A 20,584-nucleotide genomic window follows, 5' to 3' on the forward strand; every position below is an offset into this window, starting at 1 on the left:
TTTCCCATTTAATGGATTTCAGCCCTTTGTCAAAGATCAGTTGACCATAGGTCGATGGATCTATTTCTGGGTCCTCAATTCTATTCCATTGGTCTGTGTGTCTGTCATTGTACCAATACCAGGCAGTTTTGACTACTATGACTGTATAGGAGGTTTTAAGATCCAAGAATGTGAGACCTCCTACTTTCTTCAATAATGCTTTGCTTATCTGAGGTCTCCTTCCTTTCCACATAAAGTTAGTGATTGGTTTTCCATATCCTTAAAGAATATTGATGGGATCTGGATTCGGATTCAAGGAGTCAAGGAGTGGAATTTGTGATTCCTGATCTTTCATATTTAATGATAAGATAAAAGACAGCAGAAAATAGACTAGCAAATATGAGTCCCTGGAGAGACTGGGTGGGAAATTCTCTTGAGTACAAAGATCCCATGTTAGCACTTTTTAGCTCAAGCTCTTCATTACTCCATCCGGTTCCTGAGAGCCTTGTGAGCATCAGGTATAATTTAGGGACCTTCAGTGTGAGTGGCTGCTACACGGTACTTAAACGCTTTCATTTTAATATATGAAGAACCCTTCTAATATATTGAAGAACCAAAAGTCAGGGTTACACAGTCAGTCAGTTGCAGAATTAAAAATAGATTCTAGTTTTCAAAGACCTATAAAATTCTGAGCTCTACAATAGTTGGCTTTTTTTTAAAAAAATTATAGTGCATTTTCTAGCTTTTTTAGCATTACCTCACAGAAAGCTTTTAGTAGATCTCTAAATTCTTTTAACGTTTGCTCCAAAAATAAGGTTATTTCCTCAAGGACCACCAAAAGGATGTACAGCTAAAGAAATGATTAGGTTTCAAGGATCTTTACCTAAACATCTGAACTTTACTTTCAGTATCACTGCATCATGGCTAAAGGAGGGACAAATGATACCAAAAAGAGAGCTGAACACTAAGGTTGAATAGACTTCAGTAAAAGTGTTCTGTGGAGTTGAAAAATTTGGTGTCAAGATCCACATTCTACCTCAAGAGTCTTGGGGAAGTCACTCAACATCACTAAGTTAAAACAGGGTAAATACTATCTACTTCACAGGTATCTGAAGACTAAAGAAAATAATGCAAGTTGTATTTTTTAGAAATGTCAGTTGTTAAATACATGTTTAATACTTAAAGCAACATAGAAACGGGAAAGAGACAAACAGGAATATCTTTAGTTTTATAGACAAAAACGTTTAATCAGACACACACACACACAAATGTCTTCTTCAAACACATGCAGCCAGGAATGGACCAAGTCCTAGGAAAATAATCAATTAAATGATACTATTTTTCTGTGACCAAGGCTTCAATCCAAAGGGAATTCTGACATTGTTAAATTTAATGAAAAATACTTTAACATGAAACTTGCAAGAGACACACTAGAAATAAAATAACGTACCAGAAGTACTAAAGGGTTCTTGGCCATCAGAAGAATTCTGGTCTGTTTCTCTGACATAAAAGGTAAGCTGAGTTGGTTTCAAAGACTTGAACCCTGGTTTCTGGAGGCTTTCTAAGTAGACACTTAATCTCTTAAGAGAATTTTCATTGACTTCCTGGAAAAAAATATCAACGAGCATTTACACACACAACAGCAACACAGAAACATGTGAAATTATAGCTGACCTCTTTAATACATTACTGAGAGCATTAAATAATTTTAGTATTTAAAGATGTTGGGATTTCATAGCTCTTTGAAAAATGAAAAATCATAACACATAACAGAGTGAACTCCAAATGGATGAAAAATCTCATCATAAAGAATGGAACCAGGCATGTATATGAATACTGTACATATAGTATATATGTATATCTTACAATGCTCATTCATAGGAATTGGTTGACTAATGATGGTAAATTCATTCACTGAGAACCATGTAGCCAAAAAGAAAAAAAGAAGAAAAAGAATGATGCAGAAGATGTCTATGAACTAACATGGAGTGATTTCAGGATATACTGTCAAGTAAAAAAGGAAACATGTAAAAGCATATATAGTATGCTATCCTTTCTTTAATGATTGTCTATCTACCAATGCTTTTGAGTTTCATTAAAAATAGTCCTTAATTCTTCATTATTCACAGGCAAAAAGTTAACTCATAGCCCTTTGGTGAAGGAACTGAAGAATAATTTTAAAAAATAACTGTGCTTCTTACCACTCACAGCAGTGCAGTGAAGTACTTGGTATGACCCTTCTAGCCATGGTCTTTGTGACTTCCACCAGATGACTAGGTGGGACCGTGTAAATGTGAGGTGCTTGTGGCCCACCAAGGGGATTGGATAACTTGCTAATAATGTTAATAAGGTGCATGGCACCATTTTGGGGGTGGGAACATGGGAATTAAGGTGTATGGTGCCCAAATGTGGAGACTGGACAATTCTGCCATCCTGCTAGGTTTAAAAGGAGTCATTCCAGAGGTGGAAAGGAGGGATGTGATTACCATAAGGCGGGAAGAGCCAGGAGTGGAGTACGCCCTTTGGAACCAAGATCCCTGTGCTGAATCCCTCTGTTGCAAGAGACAAAGAGCTGTGCTATTGGAGATGGCAAGAGATGTTGAGAAATGTGCAGCAGAGAAACTTCCAGAAATTCAAGCTGGGTTCAGAAGATGACTTGGATCAGGGGCTATTACTACTGATGTCAGATGGATCTTGACTAAAAGTGGACAATACCAGAAAGTTGTTTACCTGTTTTTTATTGACTATGCAAAGGCATTTGACTGTGTGGATCATAATGTATTATGGTTAACATTGCAAAGAATGGAAATTCCAGAGTACTTAATTGTGCAAATGCTCATGTGGTACTTGCACATAGACCAAGAGATAGTCATTCAAATAGAACAAGGAGATACTGCATGGTCTAAAATCAGGAAAGGTGTGTATCAGGGTTGTATCCTTTCATCATACTCATTCAATCTGTATGGTGAGCAAATAATCTGAGAACCTGGATCGTATGAAGAAGAATGCTGCATCAGAATTGGAGGAAGACTCATTAATGACCTGCAATATGTAGAAGACTCAACTTTGCTTGCTGAAAACAAAGAGGACTTGAAGCACTTACTGATGAACATCAAAGACTACAGCTTTCAGTATAGATGACACCTCAACATAAAGAAAACAAAAATCTTAACAACTGGACCAATAAGCAAAATCACAATAAATGGAGAAAAAACTGAAACTGTCAAGGATTTAATTTTACTTAGATCCACAGTCAACACTCATGGAAGCAGCAGTCAAGAAATCAAATGACATTTTGCATTGGACATATCTGCTGCAAAAGACCTCTTTAAAGTGTTAAAAGGGAGCTCTGATGGTGTAGTGCCTAGACATTTGACTGCTAACCAGAAGGCTGGTGGTTCAAACCCACCAGCACTCCTCAGAAGGAAGATGGGGCAATCTACTTCCAGAGAGATACCACCTCAGAAACGCAGAAGGGGTTGCTACAAGTCAAATCGACTTGATAGCAGTGACAAAGATGTTGCCTAGAGGACTAAGGTGTGCTTGACCCAAGTCATGGTATTTTCAATTGCCCCATAGGTATGAGGCAACTGAAAACAACAAAGCTGGACAATGAATAAGGAAGACTTAAGAAGAAGTGATACATTTGAATTATTGTGTTGGCAAAGAATACTGAATATACCATGGACTGCCAGAAGAATAAACAAATCTGTCTTGGAAGAAGTACAGCCAGAATGCTCCTTAGTAGTAAGGATGTCGAAACTTCATATCACATACTTTGTTATTAGGAGGGACTAGTCCCTGGAGAAGGACATCATGCTTGATAAAGCAGAGGGTCAGCAAAAAAGAGGAAGATCCTCAATGAAATGGACTGACACGGTGGCTGCAAAAATGGGCGCAAACATAGCAATGATCGTGGGGACTGGACAGTGCTTTGTTGTGTTGTACACAGGGCACTGTGAGTTGGAACTGACTTGATGGCACCTATCACCAAAAACAACCACCACCACCAAAAACAACAACCACCACCAAAAACATCACTTTAAATCTCTTCTTAGGCACATGGTTTGACTTCAAAATAGAAATGACCATTATTCACTTTTGTTTAATTCATTATAATATGTACTTCTTAGCCATGAGAATCCCATAAGCAACTGAAGTACATTCTCTGCTGGTGTAAGACTAAATCGCCATAATTATATAACTAGTCATAGTATGAAGACTAAGGTGTGTCTAATCCAAGCCAGGGTATTTTCAATAGTCTCATATGCATGTGAGAGCTGGACAATGAATAAGGAAAACTGAAGAAAAGTTGATGATTTTGAGCTGTGGTTTTGGTGAAGAATAATGAAAGTACCATAGACTGCCAGAAGAATGAACAAATCTGTCCTGGAAGAAGTGCAGCTGGAATGCTCCTTGGAAATGAGAATGGCCAGACTTAGTATCGCCTACTCTGGTCATGTTGTCAGAAGGGACCATTCTGTGGAGAAGGATATCATGCTTGTTAAAGCGGAGGGTCAGTGAAAAAGGAGAAGGTCCTCAAGGAGATTGACTGACACAGCGGCTGCAACAATGGGCTCAAGTATAGCAAGGACTGTGAGGCTGGCGTACAACTGGGCAATGTTTCGTTCTGTTGTACATAGGGTCGCTATAAGTCAGAGCTGACTCAATGGCACCTAACAACAGCAATCACAGTATTATAGTATAATCAATCATACATGGTATAAACATACATTGAGAAACATGTACCTATGTTTCTAGTGAAGTCCATGTTCAATTAAAACAGAAACTTGGATGTATGTTTCTTGATGTACGTTTATGTTTGGAATAACAAAAAAACAACCAAAACAAACAAAAATGTTTTCCCACAGGAAGTAAACAGGAATGAGGTAAAAGAGAAGTAAACTGTGTAGTTAGTTTTGATTTTTGAAACCTATAATTCTGAATTTAAAATAACTTTTAAAAAATTGTATATTACTCTGAGATCCTGGACTCTCGAGTCTGATATTATGACTAGATGCAACTTTTAAGTCTGTTTTCCTTAGAAAAGGGGCAAGTATGTTTTGTAAGAGTGGGAAGAAGACAGAACTGAACATAGGCTGATTAGGAGACTAAAGTGCCTTCACAGAGCTTGCATTTTAGTGACAGGAGAAAAATAAACAATGGTCCTAATAAATAAGTAAATAGAATATGTTGTAAAGCTAAAAAGAAAAAAAGAAAAGGTACTTCATGATAAGGGGGACAGGAAATGCTGGGAAATAAAGGTGGGGGTGGCCATTTAAAATTGGATTGTCTGGGAGAGCCTCACTGAAAGGGGACACTTAAGAAAAAGGCCAAGGACAAGCCACATCTGCACCTGAGGGAAAGATGCTTTAAGGAGAGGGAGCAGCTAATGCAAAGACTTGGTACAGAGTCAGCACTCAAAAATACAAGTTGAAAGAATAACTAAAAATATAAATTTACCAGAGCATAGTGTCGGGAGCTCTGGTAGCATAGTGGCTAAGACACTTGCCTGCTCACCAGAAGGCTGGCGGTTCAAACCCACCAGCCACTCCTCGGAAGGAAGGTTGGGCAATCCTACTTCCGTAGTGATACTGCCTCGGAAACCCAAGGAGGGGTCGCTATGAGTCAGGGCTGACTCGACGGCACATAACAACAACAACAACAACAAGCATAGTGTCAGTAGTCCCCCCAAAACACCTCAGGTTTAATGATTCTCTAGAAAGACTCACAGAACTCAGAAAAGCTGTTATACTCACACTCATGGTTTACTACAGTGAAAGAATATGCATTACAATCAGCAGAGGTAAAGGGCCCACAGGGCAGAGCTCAGGAGACACCAGGTATAGGCTTCCAGTTGTCCTCTTCTAGAGCAGTTGTATGGACAGTGCTTATTTCTCCCAGCAATGGTGTGTGACAGCAAGTGTGAAATGTTACCAAGCTGGGAAGCTTGCCTAAGCCTTGTTGTCCAGGGCTTTACTGGAGGTCAGTCATGTAAGCACGTGGCTCCCGTGTGACTGACCTAAGCTACCCGGTTCTCTAGCTCCCTGAGGTCAAACCCACAGAGTTGTGGCCCAGAGCTTCAGGCATACAGCAACAGGTATTCACTATAAAGTACACTGCTAATATAAAATACCTGGCCTGTCCAAGGCCTCAGGCATGTAAACATATTGTTATCAAGCAGGATATTCCAAGGGTTCAAAGGTGATATACCAGGAGGTGGTCAGGGCCAGACTTGAGGCCAGGCCTTGCTTTGGAATGTGCAATGTTTAAGCAACCAGACCTTGTTGAGTTAACCCTTTACTACAAGCACATATTTAAATCAAAAAAGATATGTTGGTAAAGAGGGAAAACATTTACCTATTACTGGGCTTGGAGTCACTGGGTGGTGCAAATGATTAGCACACTGGACTGGTAATTGAAAGGCTGGAGGTTTGAGTCTACTCACAGGCTTCCTGGAAAAAAAGGCCTGGAGATCCACTTCTGAAAAATCAGCCATTGAAAACCCATAGGGGACTATGAGGCAGACCTGATTCAACAGCAACTGGTTTTGCATTTCTTGAGCACATTAACTGATATTGCTGGGCAGTGGTCCAGCAGCATGTGAGGTCGGCGAAAACCATGAAGGCACTGAAAATTGATCTGCAAAAAAACTGATCATGGTAATAAACCCATTGCTGCCAAGTTGATTCTGACTCACCGTGACCCTTTAGAACAGAATAGAACTGTCCCATAGGATTTCCAAGGCTATAATCTTACAGAAGCAGACTGTCACATCTTTTTCCTGTGGGGCAGGTGTTAGGGTCAAACTGACAACCTTTCATTTAGCAGCCCAGCACTTAAACCATTCTGGCACCAGGACTCTGACCATGGTAAACAGAGGTCTTAAATTTTCTTTCAATACCTCAAACTGAGTCTAAAAATAGCCAAAAGAACATTATCACTAAATAATCTAGAGTTTACACGGAAGCTTTATTGCTTTTGTAACAAAGCAGAATTACAGTTTCAGTGTCCGGTATCTCTAAATTTCACATTGGTACAAAGCACTGGTGATGTCACCATGATAGAATAATGCAAATTTATAGAATTCTCTGTATTATAATGCATCAAAGGTAAATAAAATAAACAGAAATGCAGACTAAGATAAAAAAGAATAAATATTTACCCTTTCTCTGGGGTGCTGCCCAAAGAAATCTGGATGCACTGCAAAATAGAAAGGCCTCAGGGCATTGACTGCTTCAGCTCCCGATAAAGATCTCGAGTAAAGAAACCGGTGTGGAAATACCTTCTTTAGACATAACCTTTAAAAAAATTGTAGGCTTATTTTTCATTGAGGTGCATGCACATACACACATATCCCCAATATGCACAAGAATGTGTATAGAATCAAGATGAAAATCAAAATGCAGAACTCTGTGGACTTCTGAAATTTACAAAGCTTTAACAAGCAGAGAGAACTACATGGTTCTTAATAAAGTGGTTATAAATTTCTCTGGTCCAATATAAGAAATATTAAATGATGAAATATTTTTCCTCAAAAGTCCACTTTGAAATGCTATCTTCACAACCAACACTGACAATTTTCTCTATCATTTTCTCCTTCAGATAAAGGATCTCAATATTCCATAGCACAACCATTTTCTCTTTGTAACACGAAATATTTTGGGAGTTAAATGTTTACAAAGTGATATTAAGATGTCTCATAGTTCATTTCCTCATTACTAGCATGCTAAAATTAAGCTAGTTGGACAGCTTGATGCTCTTAAATTTTAGCTTAACTTACTTTAGAGTGTTTTTCTCAAGTACAGTTTTAAATCCAAATGAAATTACTTGCAATTTTTTGAAGCACTTCCATTAACACTTATTTCTGAATGTTATGTATTATTTTCATTCCATAACAGTCTATAAAGAAACCTCTAAATACTGTGCTAACTTTTGTTCTTATACGTTAGGTTTACTGAGGCTGTGGAAAGGATTTATTAGTTTCTAATGGTAGAGACTACAGATTCGTGTTTAGAGATTACTTAACAATGTGGAGGTGACCAACATATCTCAGATTACCTTTTTTTTTCATATATTTAACCTTTCAGAAAGTTAATATATGGGTTGTACTTTAAGGATTACAACATGAGTTTGAACAGTAAAAGAAACAAAGAGCAGGCGTTACAGTCCTCAGTAAGAGGCAGTAGAAGTAAAAGACAGACAACTTCACTTACTCTCCATGTGAGCTTCTCATTTCCAAATGTCTGACAGACACTTGGACACCTGCCAGGACCCCTGCTGTGCTCAGTCACTGGCAGCCCAGAGAAGCAAGGCTTCATGGCAAATTCAGTTGGGGACCAAAGAGGAAGAAGAGCTCAACAAGCATCTTAAGGCCACACCATGGGCTCTGACACAGGTTACTGTTAATGTATGTTAAATGAAAGCAAACCAGATACTCATTTAAGACTACTTCTCAAGGAAAAATACATGGAGAATTACTGTGTTCTTTAAATCAAGCAAATCCAACACAGGAGCATCTGGGCTTACAAAAAGATGTCAGGGAAGGGTTATATTTTCAAAAAGAAGGAGTCACTGCAGCAGAGGTCAGCAATCTTTGTCTGTACATCTTTTAGGCTTTGTGGATCAGATAGTCTTGATCACAACTATTGAACTTTGTTGTTGTAGAAGGAAAGCCGTCATAACCCTGTTGCCAGATTCGATTCTGACTCGTAGTGCCCCTAAAGAACAGGGCTGAACTGCCCCATAGTGTTTCTAAGGCTGTAAATCTTTACAGAAGCAGACTTCCACATCTTTCTCCTCTGCGAATCAAAATGTCAATATGATATCTATTTTGTACCAAAACCATATGACATGATTTCTAATCAATAAAGAATGTGCATTATAATTACTCTATAGCAGTGTTTTTTATGATTCATTGATGAGTTGTGAAATCAACTTAGTAGGCCATGACCAACATTTAAAAGAGACTAGAACAGAAAATACCAGAGGACATTTCATGTAGCAAGGTAACTACTGTTACAAAGTTTTGTTATATGGGCTATAGATACATAGCTTTCTCTGTGTTGGGATTAAAAAAAAGCTGAAGAAGCACAGTTCTATTCTGCAATGACTACCATTCACCACCTGTCAATGGCATCAAGGCAAGGCGGCAATCATCACTGAAGGAACACCCCGGACACTATAAAACTCATTCCTCTAGTTGCCCATATTCTCTCCATGCATTACAAAGTTGGAGCATGAGAACATAAAGCTTAGCCTGGATCTCTGTAGTTAAACATCATTAAAAGAAACCACAACATGAAGAATATTTTATATCTCCAGCAGAATGACTTTTTTTTTTTTTAGGATTTGGGTGAAGATTTACAGAGTAAATTCACTTTTCATACAGCAGTTCACATATACTTTGTCTCATGTCATTGACCAAAATTTACAATGCAGCAGCTCCCCTCCCACTTCCTCCCCATAGTTACCTCCTCCCAGTGTCCATCCCTTCATACTCTTCGAGAGGCCCATTGTCTGCCAACCCTGTATATGATCTTGGATACACTCTCCATTTAGACATACATAATTGTTTAGCTTGTTCACCCATCTATCCGTCCCTATACCCATGTTTGCTTTCATTAACAACTCAGTATTGTATTTACAAAGGGGTTCATATTTGTTGTTTGTACTGCCCATGTAACTCTCTCTGTCTTTCTCATCCTCAATGCTGCCATATTGGTCACTCACATTTGGTACATTGCCCTTCTCTTCACCCAAATCAATATTTATCTCTATCTATCTAACAGCATTCCCTCCCCTTCCCTCCCACCCCTGGTAACCAACAAAGAAAATGTCCTCCAATATATAAACATCAGAATGACTTTTTAAGACATAGCCTAGGTTATGATCTAATTTTTATGATTAACAATTCATGTTGTAAATTCAATCAGAGGAAAACCTCCGCTTTGTTTGATAATCCTGGTCAGACATTGACTTGGTAGGAACAACTCTGTCTTCTCTAGAGAACTTCCTTTCAACAGTGACTATTTTCTGTAATATTCACATCAAAAGCACTGCCATCGAGTAATTCTGACTCATATCGACCCTATAGGACAGAGTAGAACTGCCACATAGGGTTTCCCATCCTGTTAATCTTTACAGAAGCAGATCAAGTCTTTCTGCCTTTTGGTTAGCAGCTGAGCACTTAATTACTGCACTACCAGGGCTCCTAATATTCACACAGGGAGTAGTATTTAAAGGTACTAATATTGCTAAATTTGTTTTGTAAATCTAAAACTTGCCCTTTCTTTCTTATTCAACAGGTCAAGTTGGTTAGTTTTTAAGCCAAAAGAACACTTTATTTCCCTTTCTGATTTGGCTACCAAAAAGTCAGAACTAAATCTGGTGTTCAATTTGAGTAATTGTTTACTCAGCTCTGTCTGTTAACACAAGGATCTTCTTTCTCTTTAGGGCATCTGATCTCTATTTCTATTTATTTTCATATGCCTATTAGAGTTTTATTACTCAACTCTTTAAATCCTTTCTTGAAGTAGATGCAATTTATTCATCTATAAGTAGCAAATAAAGAAGTGAAATGATCTTAAAATTTAAACACAAAATGTTTCCCATCTAATAGTAACAGATTTGAGGGCAACATGATAAAAATTATACAAAAAAGAAACTTTTTTTTTCCTCTTAAGTTTTTCACTCTGAACTATTCTGATGGTCAGTCTTCTTCGAACCTTCTGCTCTTCATGGACTTTTGGACGACCTGGTTGTTCATAAGACTTTCTTTCTCTTTACGCTTCCCTACTTTGCACCACAATATGAAATAACTTAAGAATCTGAGAATAACAGTAAATTGAAACGATCCAAATGCATAACAGATTTTATCCCCCAATACTAATTACAGATTGAATCACCACACTTACCTCCTCACAGGTCTCAGGTGGCAAAACATTTCTGAATATATATGTACACCAACTTCCCGGCATCCATTAATTGCTTAAAAAGTTAAGCAGATAAAAGGGGTGAAGAGATTTGAATCACATGAACTTTTCCAAGCATTTAAATCTTTAGCAAGATATTGAAATACACTATAACCAGAAGGCTGGCAGTTCAAACCCACCAGCCACTCCTTGGAAGACTGAGCGATCTACTTCTGTAGTGATACTGCCTGGGAAACCCAAGGAGGGGTTGCAATGAGTTGGATCCGACTCAACAGCAGTGAATTTGATTTTTTTGGTTTACAGCCTTTATGTCAACTGGCCAAGTGATTTTTTAAGCACCATTTTTTAGAGCAGTTTTAGGTTTACAGAAAAATTGCATAGAAAGTACAGAGTTCCCATATGTTCCTCTAATCCATGCACACAGTTTGTATTATTAACATCTTATGTTAATGTCGACCAAGTGATTTTTAAAATCCTATGAGAAATTCCTTATCAAAGTCTTGAAATGTCACATTATTTACAACAGTCAGCAGGTAAACAAACTATTCTTTTTTTCCTTCCTACCTAAGCTCTGAGCTTTGCTTTCAAAACAAAACACCACACAATATCCTATTCTATTTTTTAAAACTACTTCCACAATGTGGTTAATATATTTGAACCACAGTAATGGAATGAAGCATAACTGTCATTACTAGATGGAAAGATGCATTTTTAAGAAAAATCTTGAAATATCTTTTGGAAAAAAATAAAAGTGCATTTTCAAACAAGGGATACCTGAATTTTTTCCAGTTTTCTTGAAGAAGCCTAGTCATTTTCCCCTCGGAGTCCTAGGAGTCTTCTGAGTTTTTAATGCTCTCCTTTAAGAGCACAATCTGACATCATTAAAAGAAACCACAACATGAAGAATGTTTTATATTTCCAGCAGAATGACAGAGATTGTCAGAGAGGGTGCAATCAGATTTGGAAAAGAGAAAAGGAAGAAGAAACAGGAAAGAAAGAGAAGGAAAAAGAGAACCTTTAGAACAGTGGTTCTCAGACAGCAAAAGCATCACTGGGAACTTCTTATTGCTGTTAGCTGCCCTCAAGTCAGCCCCCAACTCATGGGGACACATGAGCTGCACAATGTAGCAGAACGCTGTCCAGTCCTATGCCTTTCCCACGATTGGTTGAGGCTGGACCATTGTGATCTACAGGGTTTTCACTGACTGATTTTCAGAAGTAGATTGCAAGGCCTTTTTTCAGTCTTAGTCAGGAAGCTCTGCTGAAACTGTTCAGCATCACAGCAACATTCAATCTTCACTGATAGATGGTGGTGGCTGCCTATGAGGTGAAATGGCTAGATTCAAACCTTGTTGTTGTTGTTTGCCATCGAGTCGGCCCCGACTCATAGTGACCCCTCCTTGGGTTTCCGAGGCAGTATCACTACGGAAGTAGGAGTGCCCAACCTTCCTTCCGAGGAGTGGCTGGTGGGTTTGAACCGCCAGCCTTCTGGTTAGCAGTCAAGTGCCTTAGCCACTATGCTACCAGAGCTCGTATCTCCAAACCCAGGTATTCCTGCACGGAAGGTGAGAGCTACATTGAACTGCCAATGCTCCCTCCTGGGTGCCTGTTAGAAATGCAAATTCTCAGGCCCCAGCCCTGTTGAATCAGAAACTCTGGGTAGGGCCCTGTAATCTGTATTTTAGGAAGCCCTCCAGGGGATTCTGATGCACGCTCAAGTTTGGGAACCACTGCTTTAGGGAATTCTTCTGACCCTATCACCATCCAAGATTCTGAGGTGTCTGTTAGAAAACTTTAATGTTTAAATTTTTAAAAAATACTTGTTTAACCATGAATAGGGTTGGCAGACAATGGTTCTACAAGTGTGTTTGTATGCTTTGTAAGAATTTCCAGATATATAGTAGAAATGACAAGAGACAAGGTTGTAGTCACTTCTTGGTCTCAGCCAGCTACCCAAAGGGAACAAGTAGTTGGACCTGTGGGCTCTGTACCGTAGTCACAGGGGGCATCAAACTCAATTGGCATAATGTACTACACAAAAACACTGTTCCACATCCTACTTTGATGAGGAGCATCTGGGATCTTAAAAGCTTTCAAGCAGCCATCTAGATGTCACAATGGGTCTCTCCTCGTCCAGGGCAAAGAAGAATGAAGAAAACCAAAGACGCATGGAAACAATTCATCCAAGCAACTGGTACACCATGTGATCCTCAGCCTATATGACTCTGAGACCAGAAGAACTAGATGGTGCCCGTCTACCACTGTCAACTACTTGGAGGGGAGATCTCTGTAGGAGATCTGTAGGAGATCCGGGATAGAGTGGGAGAACAATGTGGAAGAAAACTCAAAATCATTAAAAAAAAAAAAAAAAAAGGACCAGGTTTGATGGTCTGATAGAGCCTGGTGGAACCACTGACACTATGGACCCAGCTGCCCCTCAGGTCTGGAATTGAATATACTTCTGTGGCTTCCAGCCAAACAAAAGACAAGCAAATGAGCTGAACATTTACACTAGGTAGATACACTCCTTGGAGAGATCAATCATGGGAGAATAGAAGGGCTATGTATATACAAGGAGCTCTGGTAGCATAGTGCCTAAGGCACTTGACTGCTAACCAGAAGGCTGGTGGTTCAAACCCACCAGCCACTCCTCAGAAGGAAGGCTGGGCAATCCTACTTCCGTAGTGATACTGCCTCGGAAACCCAAGGAGGGGTCGCTATGAGTCGGGGCTGACTCGACGGCATATAACAACAACAACAACAACATGTATATACAGGGAGACAGCTCAGGGGGCAGGAGTACCTGGGAGGGAAGGACACAGGGAAGAGGTAACTATGGGGAGGAAGTAGGATGGGAGCTGTTGCACTGTGGGAAACTGCAGTCAATGCCATGAGACAAAGTGTATGTGAACTGCTGTATGGAAAGTGAACTTGCTCTGTAAACCTTCACCCAAATCACAATAAAAATTAAAAGAAAAAAAAAAAACTCATTTAATATAAACTTAGAAGTCCTTGGGTGGCACAAATGGTTAAGTGCTTGACTACTTGCCAAAAGGCTGGCAGTTTTCCAGGCACGCCTTGAAAGACGGGCCTAGCTATCTGCTTCCTAAAGGTCACGGACTTGAAAATCTTCAGGAGCAGGTAGGTCTACTCTGCACACATGGGGTCACCATGAGCCAGAATCAGCTCAATGGTGATGGATGATGACATAAACTTAGGGAAGTATTCTGAGATACTCATTTGTATACTACAAAAATCAAACAAGAGTTATTTCAACTAGTTCTTTGCTTCCTTTATGATGTATTCCCTTCTTGAGATAAATAAATCAAATTCTAACTGGAAAGAATGTTAAAGTCTACTAGCTTGTTGGCAGTCATGGCTGCTTGGCTCCCCATGTGACACAGATCTTGGGTTAGTCCTCAACTCTGCACAATCAAGAACTGAAGATAGATAGATATAGATATATTAAGAAATAAGTAGATCCTAAGAAAACTAAATCAAGAGGGAGTGTGATAACTAGAATGTCAACTTTTACATTCTCTATGAGAAATATAATTCTTTAGACAAGCAAATGATTCTCAGATCCACTGTTCCCTGCCATACAGAACTAAAAAAAAAAAACCCAAAATAAATTACTCATTGCCATCAATAAACTACTCATTGCCATCATGCCGATTCTGACTCATAACAACCACTATCAGGTTTCCAAGGCTATAAATCTTTATGGAGGCAGACTGCCTCATCTTTCTCCCATGGTGGGCCTGAACCACTGACCTTCTGTTTAGCAACCAACTGCCTTAACTACTACAACACCAGGGCTCCTTACCATACAGAACTAGCTACACAGAAAATAAAATTAGTCTCAGCAGACTGAAGATAACGCTGCTTCAGAGTAGAGTTGGGTACTTTCAATTGCTAGTGACACTACCTCTGAAACTTAGTACACCCACATCAACTGCAGGTTTCTTGTCTTCTAATGAGTTCTTAGATGGGCAATTCTTGCCAATATTCCATGTGGCCCACTATGATTCCATTTGGAAAAGGCTTTAGGCATACTACAGTATAAGTTAACTTTATACCATTGTCTTGGTCAAACTTGGAAGGCAACTGATTTCTCAACTGATTAACTCAATTCATTAACAGGCATTTACTAAGTGTGCATTTATGTGCCAGACCCTATGCAAAGCACTGGGAATAGAAAAACACGAGGACAATGCCAGCCTTCTAAACCTCAGTCTAGGAGAGAGGGAGAGTGAGTGAGAAAACAGACACAAGTAGATAATTATATAGCAATGCAGTAAACGCAATGATACAGATATGCACAAAGCATTATGGGAAACTCCCAGGTGCTAGTGGAGATAGTGTCTTCCCTGGAAGGCGGCTGAATGATGGAAAAAGACTACAATTTGTTTACAAATCATTGTAAATAGATACTTTAATTCACTTAACGTTGACTGTTCATAAGAGGAAAATTTATGATTTTAACCTAAATTCTGTGCATATATGTTCTGTGCAAACTTGCAAATGAAATTTGTTGGAAAGTGATACCTAAATAAGAGAAAAATCCAAATTATGATGTATTTTAATTTTTTTTTTTTGCTTAAATTATTTTCAAAAGATACAGAAACAGTTACTAACAGTGTTACCAAGTAGAAGTCCTCGGATTGATCTTTGGGCATCTAAGCACAATTTTTATTTAGAAGGAATTTATCAGAGTTAAAAACCTCAAGCAACTCATATAACTGTGATATTCCTAGCTTGCAAGGCTTTTGAAAGTGGTTTGTTCCATCAAATAGGAATAAAAGCAGGCAATTTAACTTACACAAGGGAGAAAGGCAAGGAAAAGAGCAAAAGCAGAAAGTGATACTAGGTATATTAACAATAAAATGTAGGAGCTCTGGTAGCGTAGTGCCTAAGGCAAACAAGGGCGAAATCTCTAGATTCTGGAGCTTCCTTTCCTAAATCTTTTGCTATGAGTTTTAATCACAACAATTTTGGAAGGTTTTTCCTAAGTCAATGATTTCGGGAAATATTATAAATGGGAACAATAAAACCTAAATTGTCTTTGGTATCTTATTTCAAAATGAGTTAAAATAGATGTGATGCGGACACTTCGGCCCCTGACAATGCCTCAGTATAAAAGTAACACGTCGGGCTAAGGTGACTCTGAGCCTCCCCCAACCCCTCTTTTCCCCCCTCAGAAGAGCCTGAAAGCACAATTGGAGCCCCTCCCCTTCAATTCCTTACAGTTCTGGCAGGAGTCCGACGCCAGGGCTTTCTCCGATCTGCTCCACCTCCCACCCTAAACCAGAATGAAGCACGGTCGCTCCTCCCGCAGGGCTGTGCGGGAGCGCGCGGGAGGGGCGCATGCGCATCAAGGCCCCAACCCAGCCAAAGAGCTCGAGGCGCAGGGCCTGGCGCTCCCACCTGCCCTTGCTCCGCTTTGCGACAGATTCGGACAGGCTCGTACCCATAGTGCTCTCTGCATCCCCACCCCTGAAATCTCAGTAGGGGACGCACTGCTCCATTCAGCGCCCGGGGAAGCGGCGGGTCGTGAGAGGTGAGTCCAGGAACCTGGATGGGGCCGCAGATCGGCGCTTTCATTGGCTGAAGTATGCCAAGCCTTTCTCCCTAAAGCGCCTGCGCAGCTTGAGCCGCGGTTTAAAACTGTGATGGTTCTCCTCCCCCCACCCCCTCCCGATTGCGCTGACGTCAGCGCCATGGTGGCCTACCCCGCGAGCTTTGAAGCCCCCGCCCTCACATTATTACTGACGAGCCCCTGGAGTGCTCAGCACGCGCTACTGCTGGGTTTAAACTCACTGCCATCCAGTCATTTCTGACTTATACCAACCCCCATTGAGTTTCGGAGGCGGTAAATCTTTACGGATGTAGATTGCCTTACGTTCTTTATGCCTATGATCCATCCCATCCTATCCTGTTGTTAGGTGCCATCGAGTGGTCTCTGACTCATAGCGACCCTATGCACAGAACAAAACACTCCCAGTCCCGCGCCAGCTCCACGATCCCTGCTATACTTGAGCCCATGCTTAACAGTCACTGTGTCAGTCTATCTTGTCAAGGGCCTTTCCCTCTTTCGTGGACCGTCCACTTTACCAAGCATGACATCCTCCAGGGAATGGTTCCTTCAGATAACATGATCAAAGTAAGTGAGACAAAGTCTGGCCATTCTCGCTTCCAAGGAGCATTCCGGCTGCACTTCTTTCAGCACAAATCTGTTAATTCTTTTAGTAGTCCATGGTACTTTCAGCATTCTTCACCAGTACAACTCAAAAGCATCAGTTCTTCTTTGGTCTTCCTTATTCATTGTTCAGCTCTCACATGCATACGAGGCGATTGAAAATATGGCCTGTGTGAGGCACCTTAGTCCTCAAGGAGACATCTTTGCTCTTCAGCACTTGAAAGAGGTCTTCTGCAGCCAGTTCGCCCAGTGCTATATACATCGTCTGATGTCCTGACTGCTGCTTCCATTGGCATCAATTGTAGAACCAAACAATGTGAAGTCTTTCACAATTTCAATCTTTTCTCCATTTATCGTGATGTTGCTTATAGGTCCAGTTGTATTGTTGTTTTCTTTATATTGAGATGTAATCCATACTACAGACTGTAGTCTTCAATCTTCATCAGTAAGGGCTTCAAGTCTTCCTTTCAGCAAGCAAAGTTGTGTCATCAGCCTGTCTCAGGTTGTTAATGAGCCTTCCTCCAATCCTGATGCCACGTTCTTCTTCATATAGTCCAGCTTCTCGGATTATTTGCTCAGCATATAGATTGAGTAAGTATGGTGAAAAGATGCAACCCTGATACACTCCCTTCTTGATTTTAAACCATGCCGTGCCCCCTTGTTCTATTCAAATGACAGCCTCCTGGTCTATGTACAGGTTTCTCATGAGTACAATTAAGTGTTCTGGAATTCCCATTATTCTCAGTGTTATCCACAATTTGTTATAATCCACACAATCAAATGCTTTTGCACAGTCAGTAAAACACAAGTAAACTTCTTTCTGGTATTCTTTGCTTTGAGCCAAGATCCATCTGACATCAGCAATGATATCCCTCGTTCCACGTCCTCTTCTGAATCCAGTTTACATTTCTGGAAGTTCCCTGTCAATATATTGCTTCAGCTGTTTTTGAATTATCTTCAGTAAGATTTTACTTGCATGTGATATTAATGATATTGTTTGATTATTTCCACATTCTGTGGGATCACCTATCTTTGGAATGGGTATAAATATGGATCTCTTCCAGTCAGTTGGCCAGGTATCTGTTTTCCAAATCTCCTGGCATAACTCAGTGAGTGCCTTGAGCATGGCATCTGTTTGTTGAAACATCTCAATGGGTGTTCTGTCAATTCCTGGAGCCCTGTTCTTCACCAATTCCTTAGTGCAGCTTTGACTTCTTCCTTCAGTACTATTGGTTCTTGAATATATGCCACCTCCTGAAATGGATGAACATAGACCAGTTCTTTTTGGTACAGTAACTCTGTGTATTCCTTCCATCTTCTTTTGATGTTTCCTGCATCATTCAATATTTTGCCCATAGAATCTTTCAATATTGCAACTTGAGACTTACATTTTTTCCTCAGTTTTTTCAGTTTGAGAAATGCCGAGTGTGTCCTTCCCTTTTGGTTTTCTAACTCCAAGTCTTTGCACATTTCATTATAGTAATTGGCTTTGTCTTCTGTTCAGCTCTTTTATCTTGTCATTTCTTCCATTTGCTTTAACTACTCTCTGCTCAAGGGCAAGTTTCAGAGTCTCTTCTGACATCCATTTTGGTCTTTTTTTCTTTTCTCGTCTTTTTAATGACCTATTGCTTTCTTCATGGATGGTGTTCTCAATGTTATTTCACAATTCTTCTGGTTTTTGGTCATTGGTGTTCATTGCATCAAAGCTGTACTTTAGATGGTCTCTAAATTCTGGAGGGATATATTCAAGGTCATATTTTGGCTCTTGTGGATTTGTTTCGATTGTCTTCAACTTCAAGTTGAACTTGCATATGAGCAGTTGATGGTCTGTTCCACAATCAGCTCCTGCCTTGTTTTGGTCAAAGGTATTGAGCTTTTCCATTGCCTCTTGCCACAGATGTAGTCAGTCTGATTCCTGTGTACTCCATCTGGCAAAGTCCACGTGTATAGCTACCATTTGTGTTGTTGAAAAAGATATTTGCAAAGAGCAAGTCATTGGTCTTGCAAAATTCTATCCTGCGATCTATCTCCAGTGTTATTTCTGTCACCAAGGCCAAATTTCCAACTACTGGTGATTCTTCGTTTCCAACTTTTGCATTCCACTCACCAGTGATAATTAACACATCTTGATTGCATGTTCGCTCAATTTCAGACTGCAGAAGTTGATAAAAATCTTCAATTTCCTCATCTTTGGCTTTGGTGGTTGTTGGATAAATTTGAATAACAATAGTATTAACTGGTCTTCCTTGTAGGTGTATGGATATTATCCTATCACTGACAGCTTTGTACTTCTGGACAGATCTTGAAACATCCTTTGCGATGATGAATGCCACACCATTCCTCTTCAAATTGTCATTCCCAGCATAATAGATCATATGGTTGTCAGATTCAAAATGGCCAAAACCACTCCATTTCAGCTCACTGATGCCTAGGATATCAATCTTTATGCTTTCCATTTCATTTTTGACAACTTCCAATTTTCCTAGATTCATACTTTATACATTCCATGTTCTGATTATTAATGGATGTTTGCAGCTGTTTCTTCTCAATTTGAGTTGTGCCATGTCAGCAAGTGGAGATCCTGAAAGCTTTACTTTATTCATATCAGTAAGGTTGGTTCTACTCTGATGAGGTACCTCTTTCCTAGTCGTATTTAGAGTGCCTTCTGACCTAAGGGGCTCATTTTCCTGCACTGTATGGGACAATGTTTCCAGGCTATTCATAAAGTTGCCCAGTAATGTATCAGACAGTGTTTCTGTGCTATTCATAAGGTTTTCCCTGGCCAATTATTTGAGAAGTGGAGGGCCTCTTCCTTCTTCCTAGTCTGCTTCAGTCTGTAAGCTATGTTGAAACCTGTGTACCATGTACAACCCTGCTAGTGTTTGAAACACCCATGGCACAGCCTCAAGCCTCACAGCAATGTGCAAGCCACCACAGTAAGACAAACTGACAGATGTTAGTCTCCCTTAGCTGTTCAAAACCTCTCTGGCCTCCCCTTACCTGAAACCTACCTGGATCCTGCAGCTTTGTCATCCTGGTGTTCTCTTCCCTTTCCTGTCTTTGGGGGCGAGGTCTGTCTCCTTCCCCTTGTATGGATCCTGTAGCATTTGTTGTCCCAGCATTCCCCTCCCTTTTCTGCCTCTGGGGTTGAGGCCTGTCATCCTATCCTACTTTCTCTGTCATCTCCTACTTTCTCACATCTTTATTCCCTCTAATGCATCCTTGCCACCACATTTAAATGGTCTTGTATTTCTCTAATTCTGCTCCTAGAGTTTTAGTAGCTATAGAGTTGACTCACCCAATTGTGTGTCACAGAACTGTGCTCCAAAGGGTTTGCAATGCCTGAATTTTTGGATATAGACCACCGGGCCTTTCTTCTGAGGTGCTTCTGGGTAGACTGGAACCTCCACCTTTTTTGTAGCTATAAAGCATTAACTGTTTGTGTAGCCCAAGGACTCTACCACTCATATAG

General features: G+C 40.1%; 1 protein-coding gene across 1 annotated transcript in view; it reads right to left on the minus strand.

Annotated features, from left to right (window-relative positions):
• Positions 1-10,924, minus strand: part of TCAIM (T cell activation inhibitor, mitochondrial) — a 40,679-nt gene extending 29,755 nt beyond the window's left edge. The window contains exons 1-3 of the mRNA XM_007949673.2: positions 10,896-10,924; positions 7,145-7,280; positions 1,430-1,583 (exon numbers count right to left, since the gene is read on the minus strand). Of these exons, the coding sequence (XP_007947864.1) occupies positions 1,430-1,583; positions 7,145-7,280; positions 10,896-10,924 (319 nt within the window). The remainder of the gene's footprint in view (positions 1-1,429; positions 1,584-7,144; positions 7,281-10,895) is intronic.
• Between the last annotated feature and the right edge of the window lie 9,660 nt (positions 10,925-20,584).

Source organism: Orycteropus afer, unplaced genomic scaffold (genome assembly GCF_000298275.1).
Source record: "Orycteropus afer afer isolate SDZICR_OR568_19922 unplaced genomic scaffold, OryAfe1.0 scaffold00250, whole genome shotgun sequence".
NCBI classification, from domain to species: Eukaryota; Metazoa; Chordata; class Mammalia; order Tubulidentata; family Orycteropodidae; genus Orycteropus; species Orycteropus afer.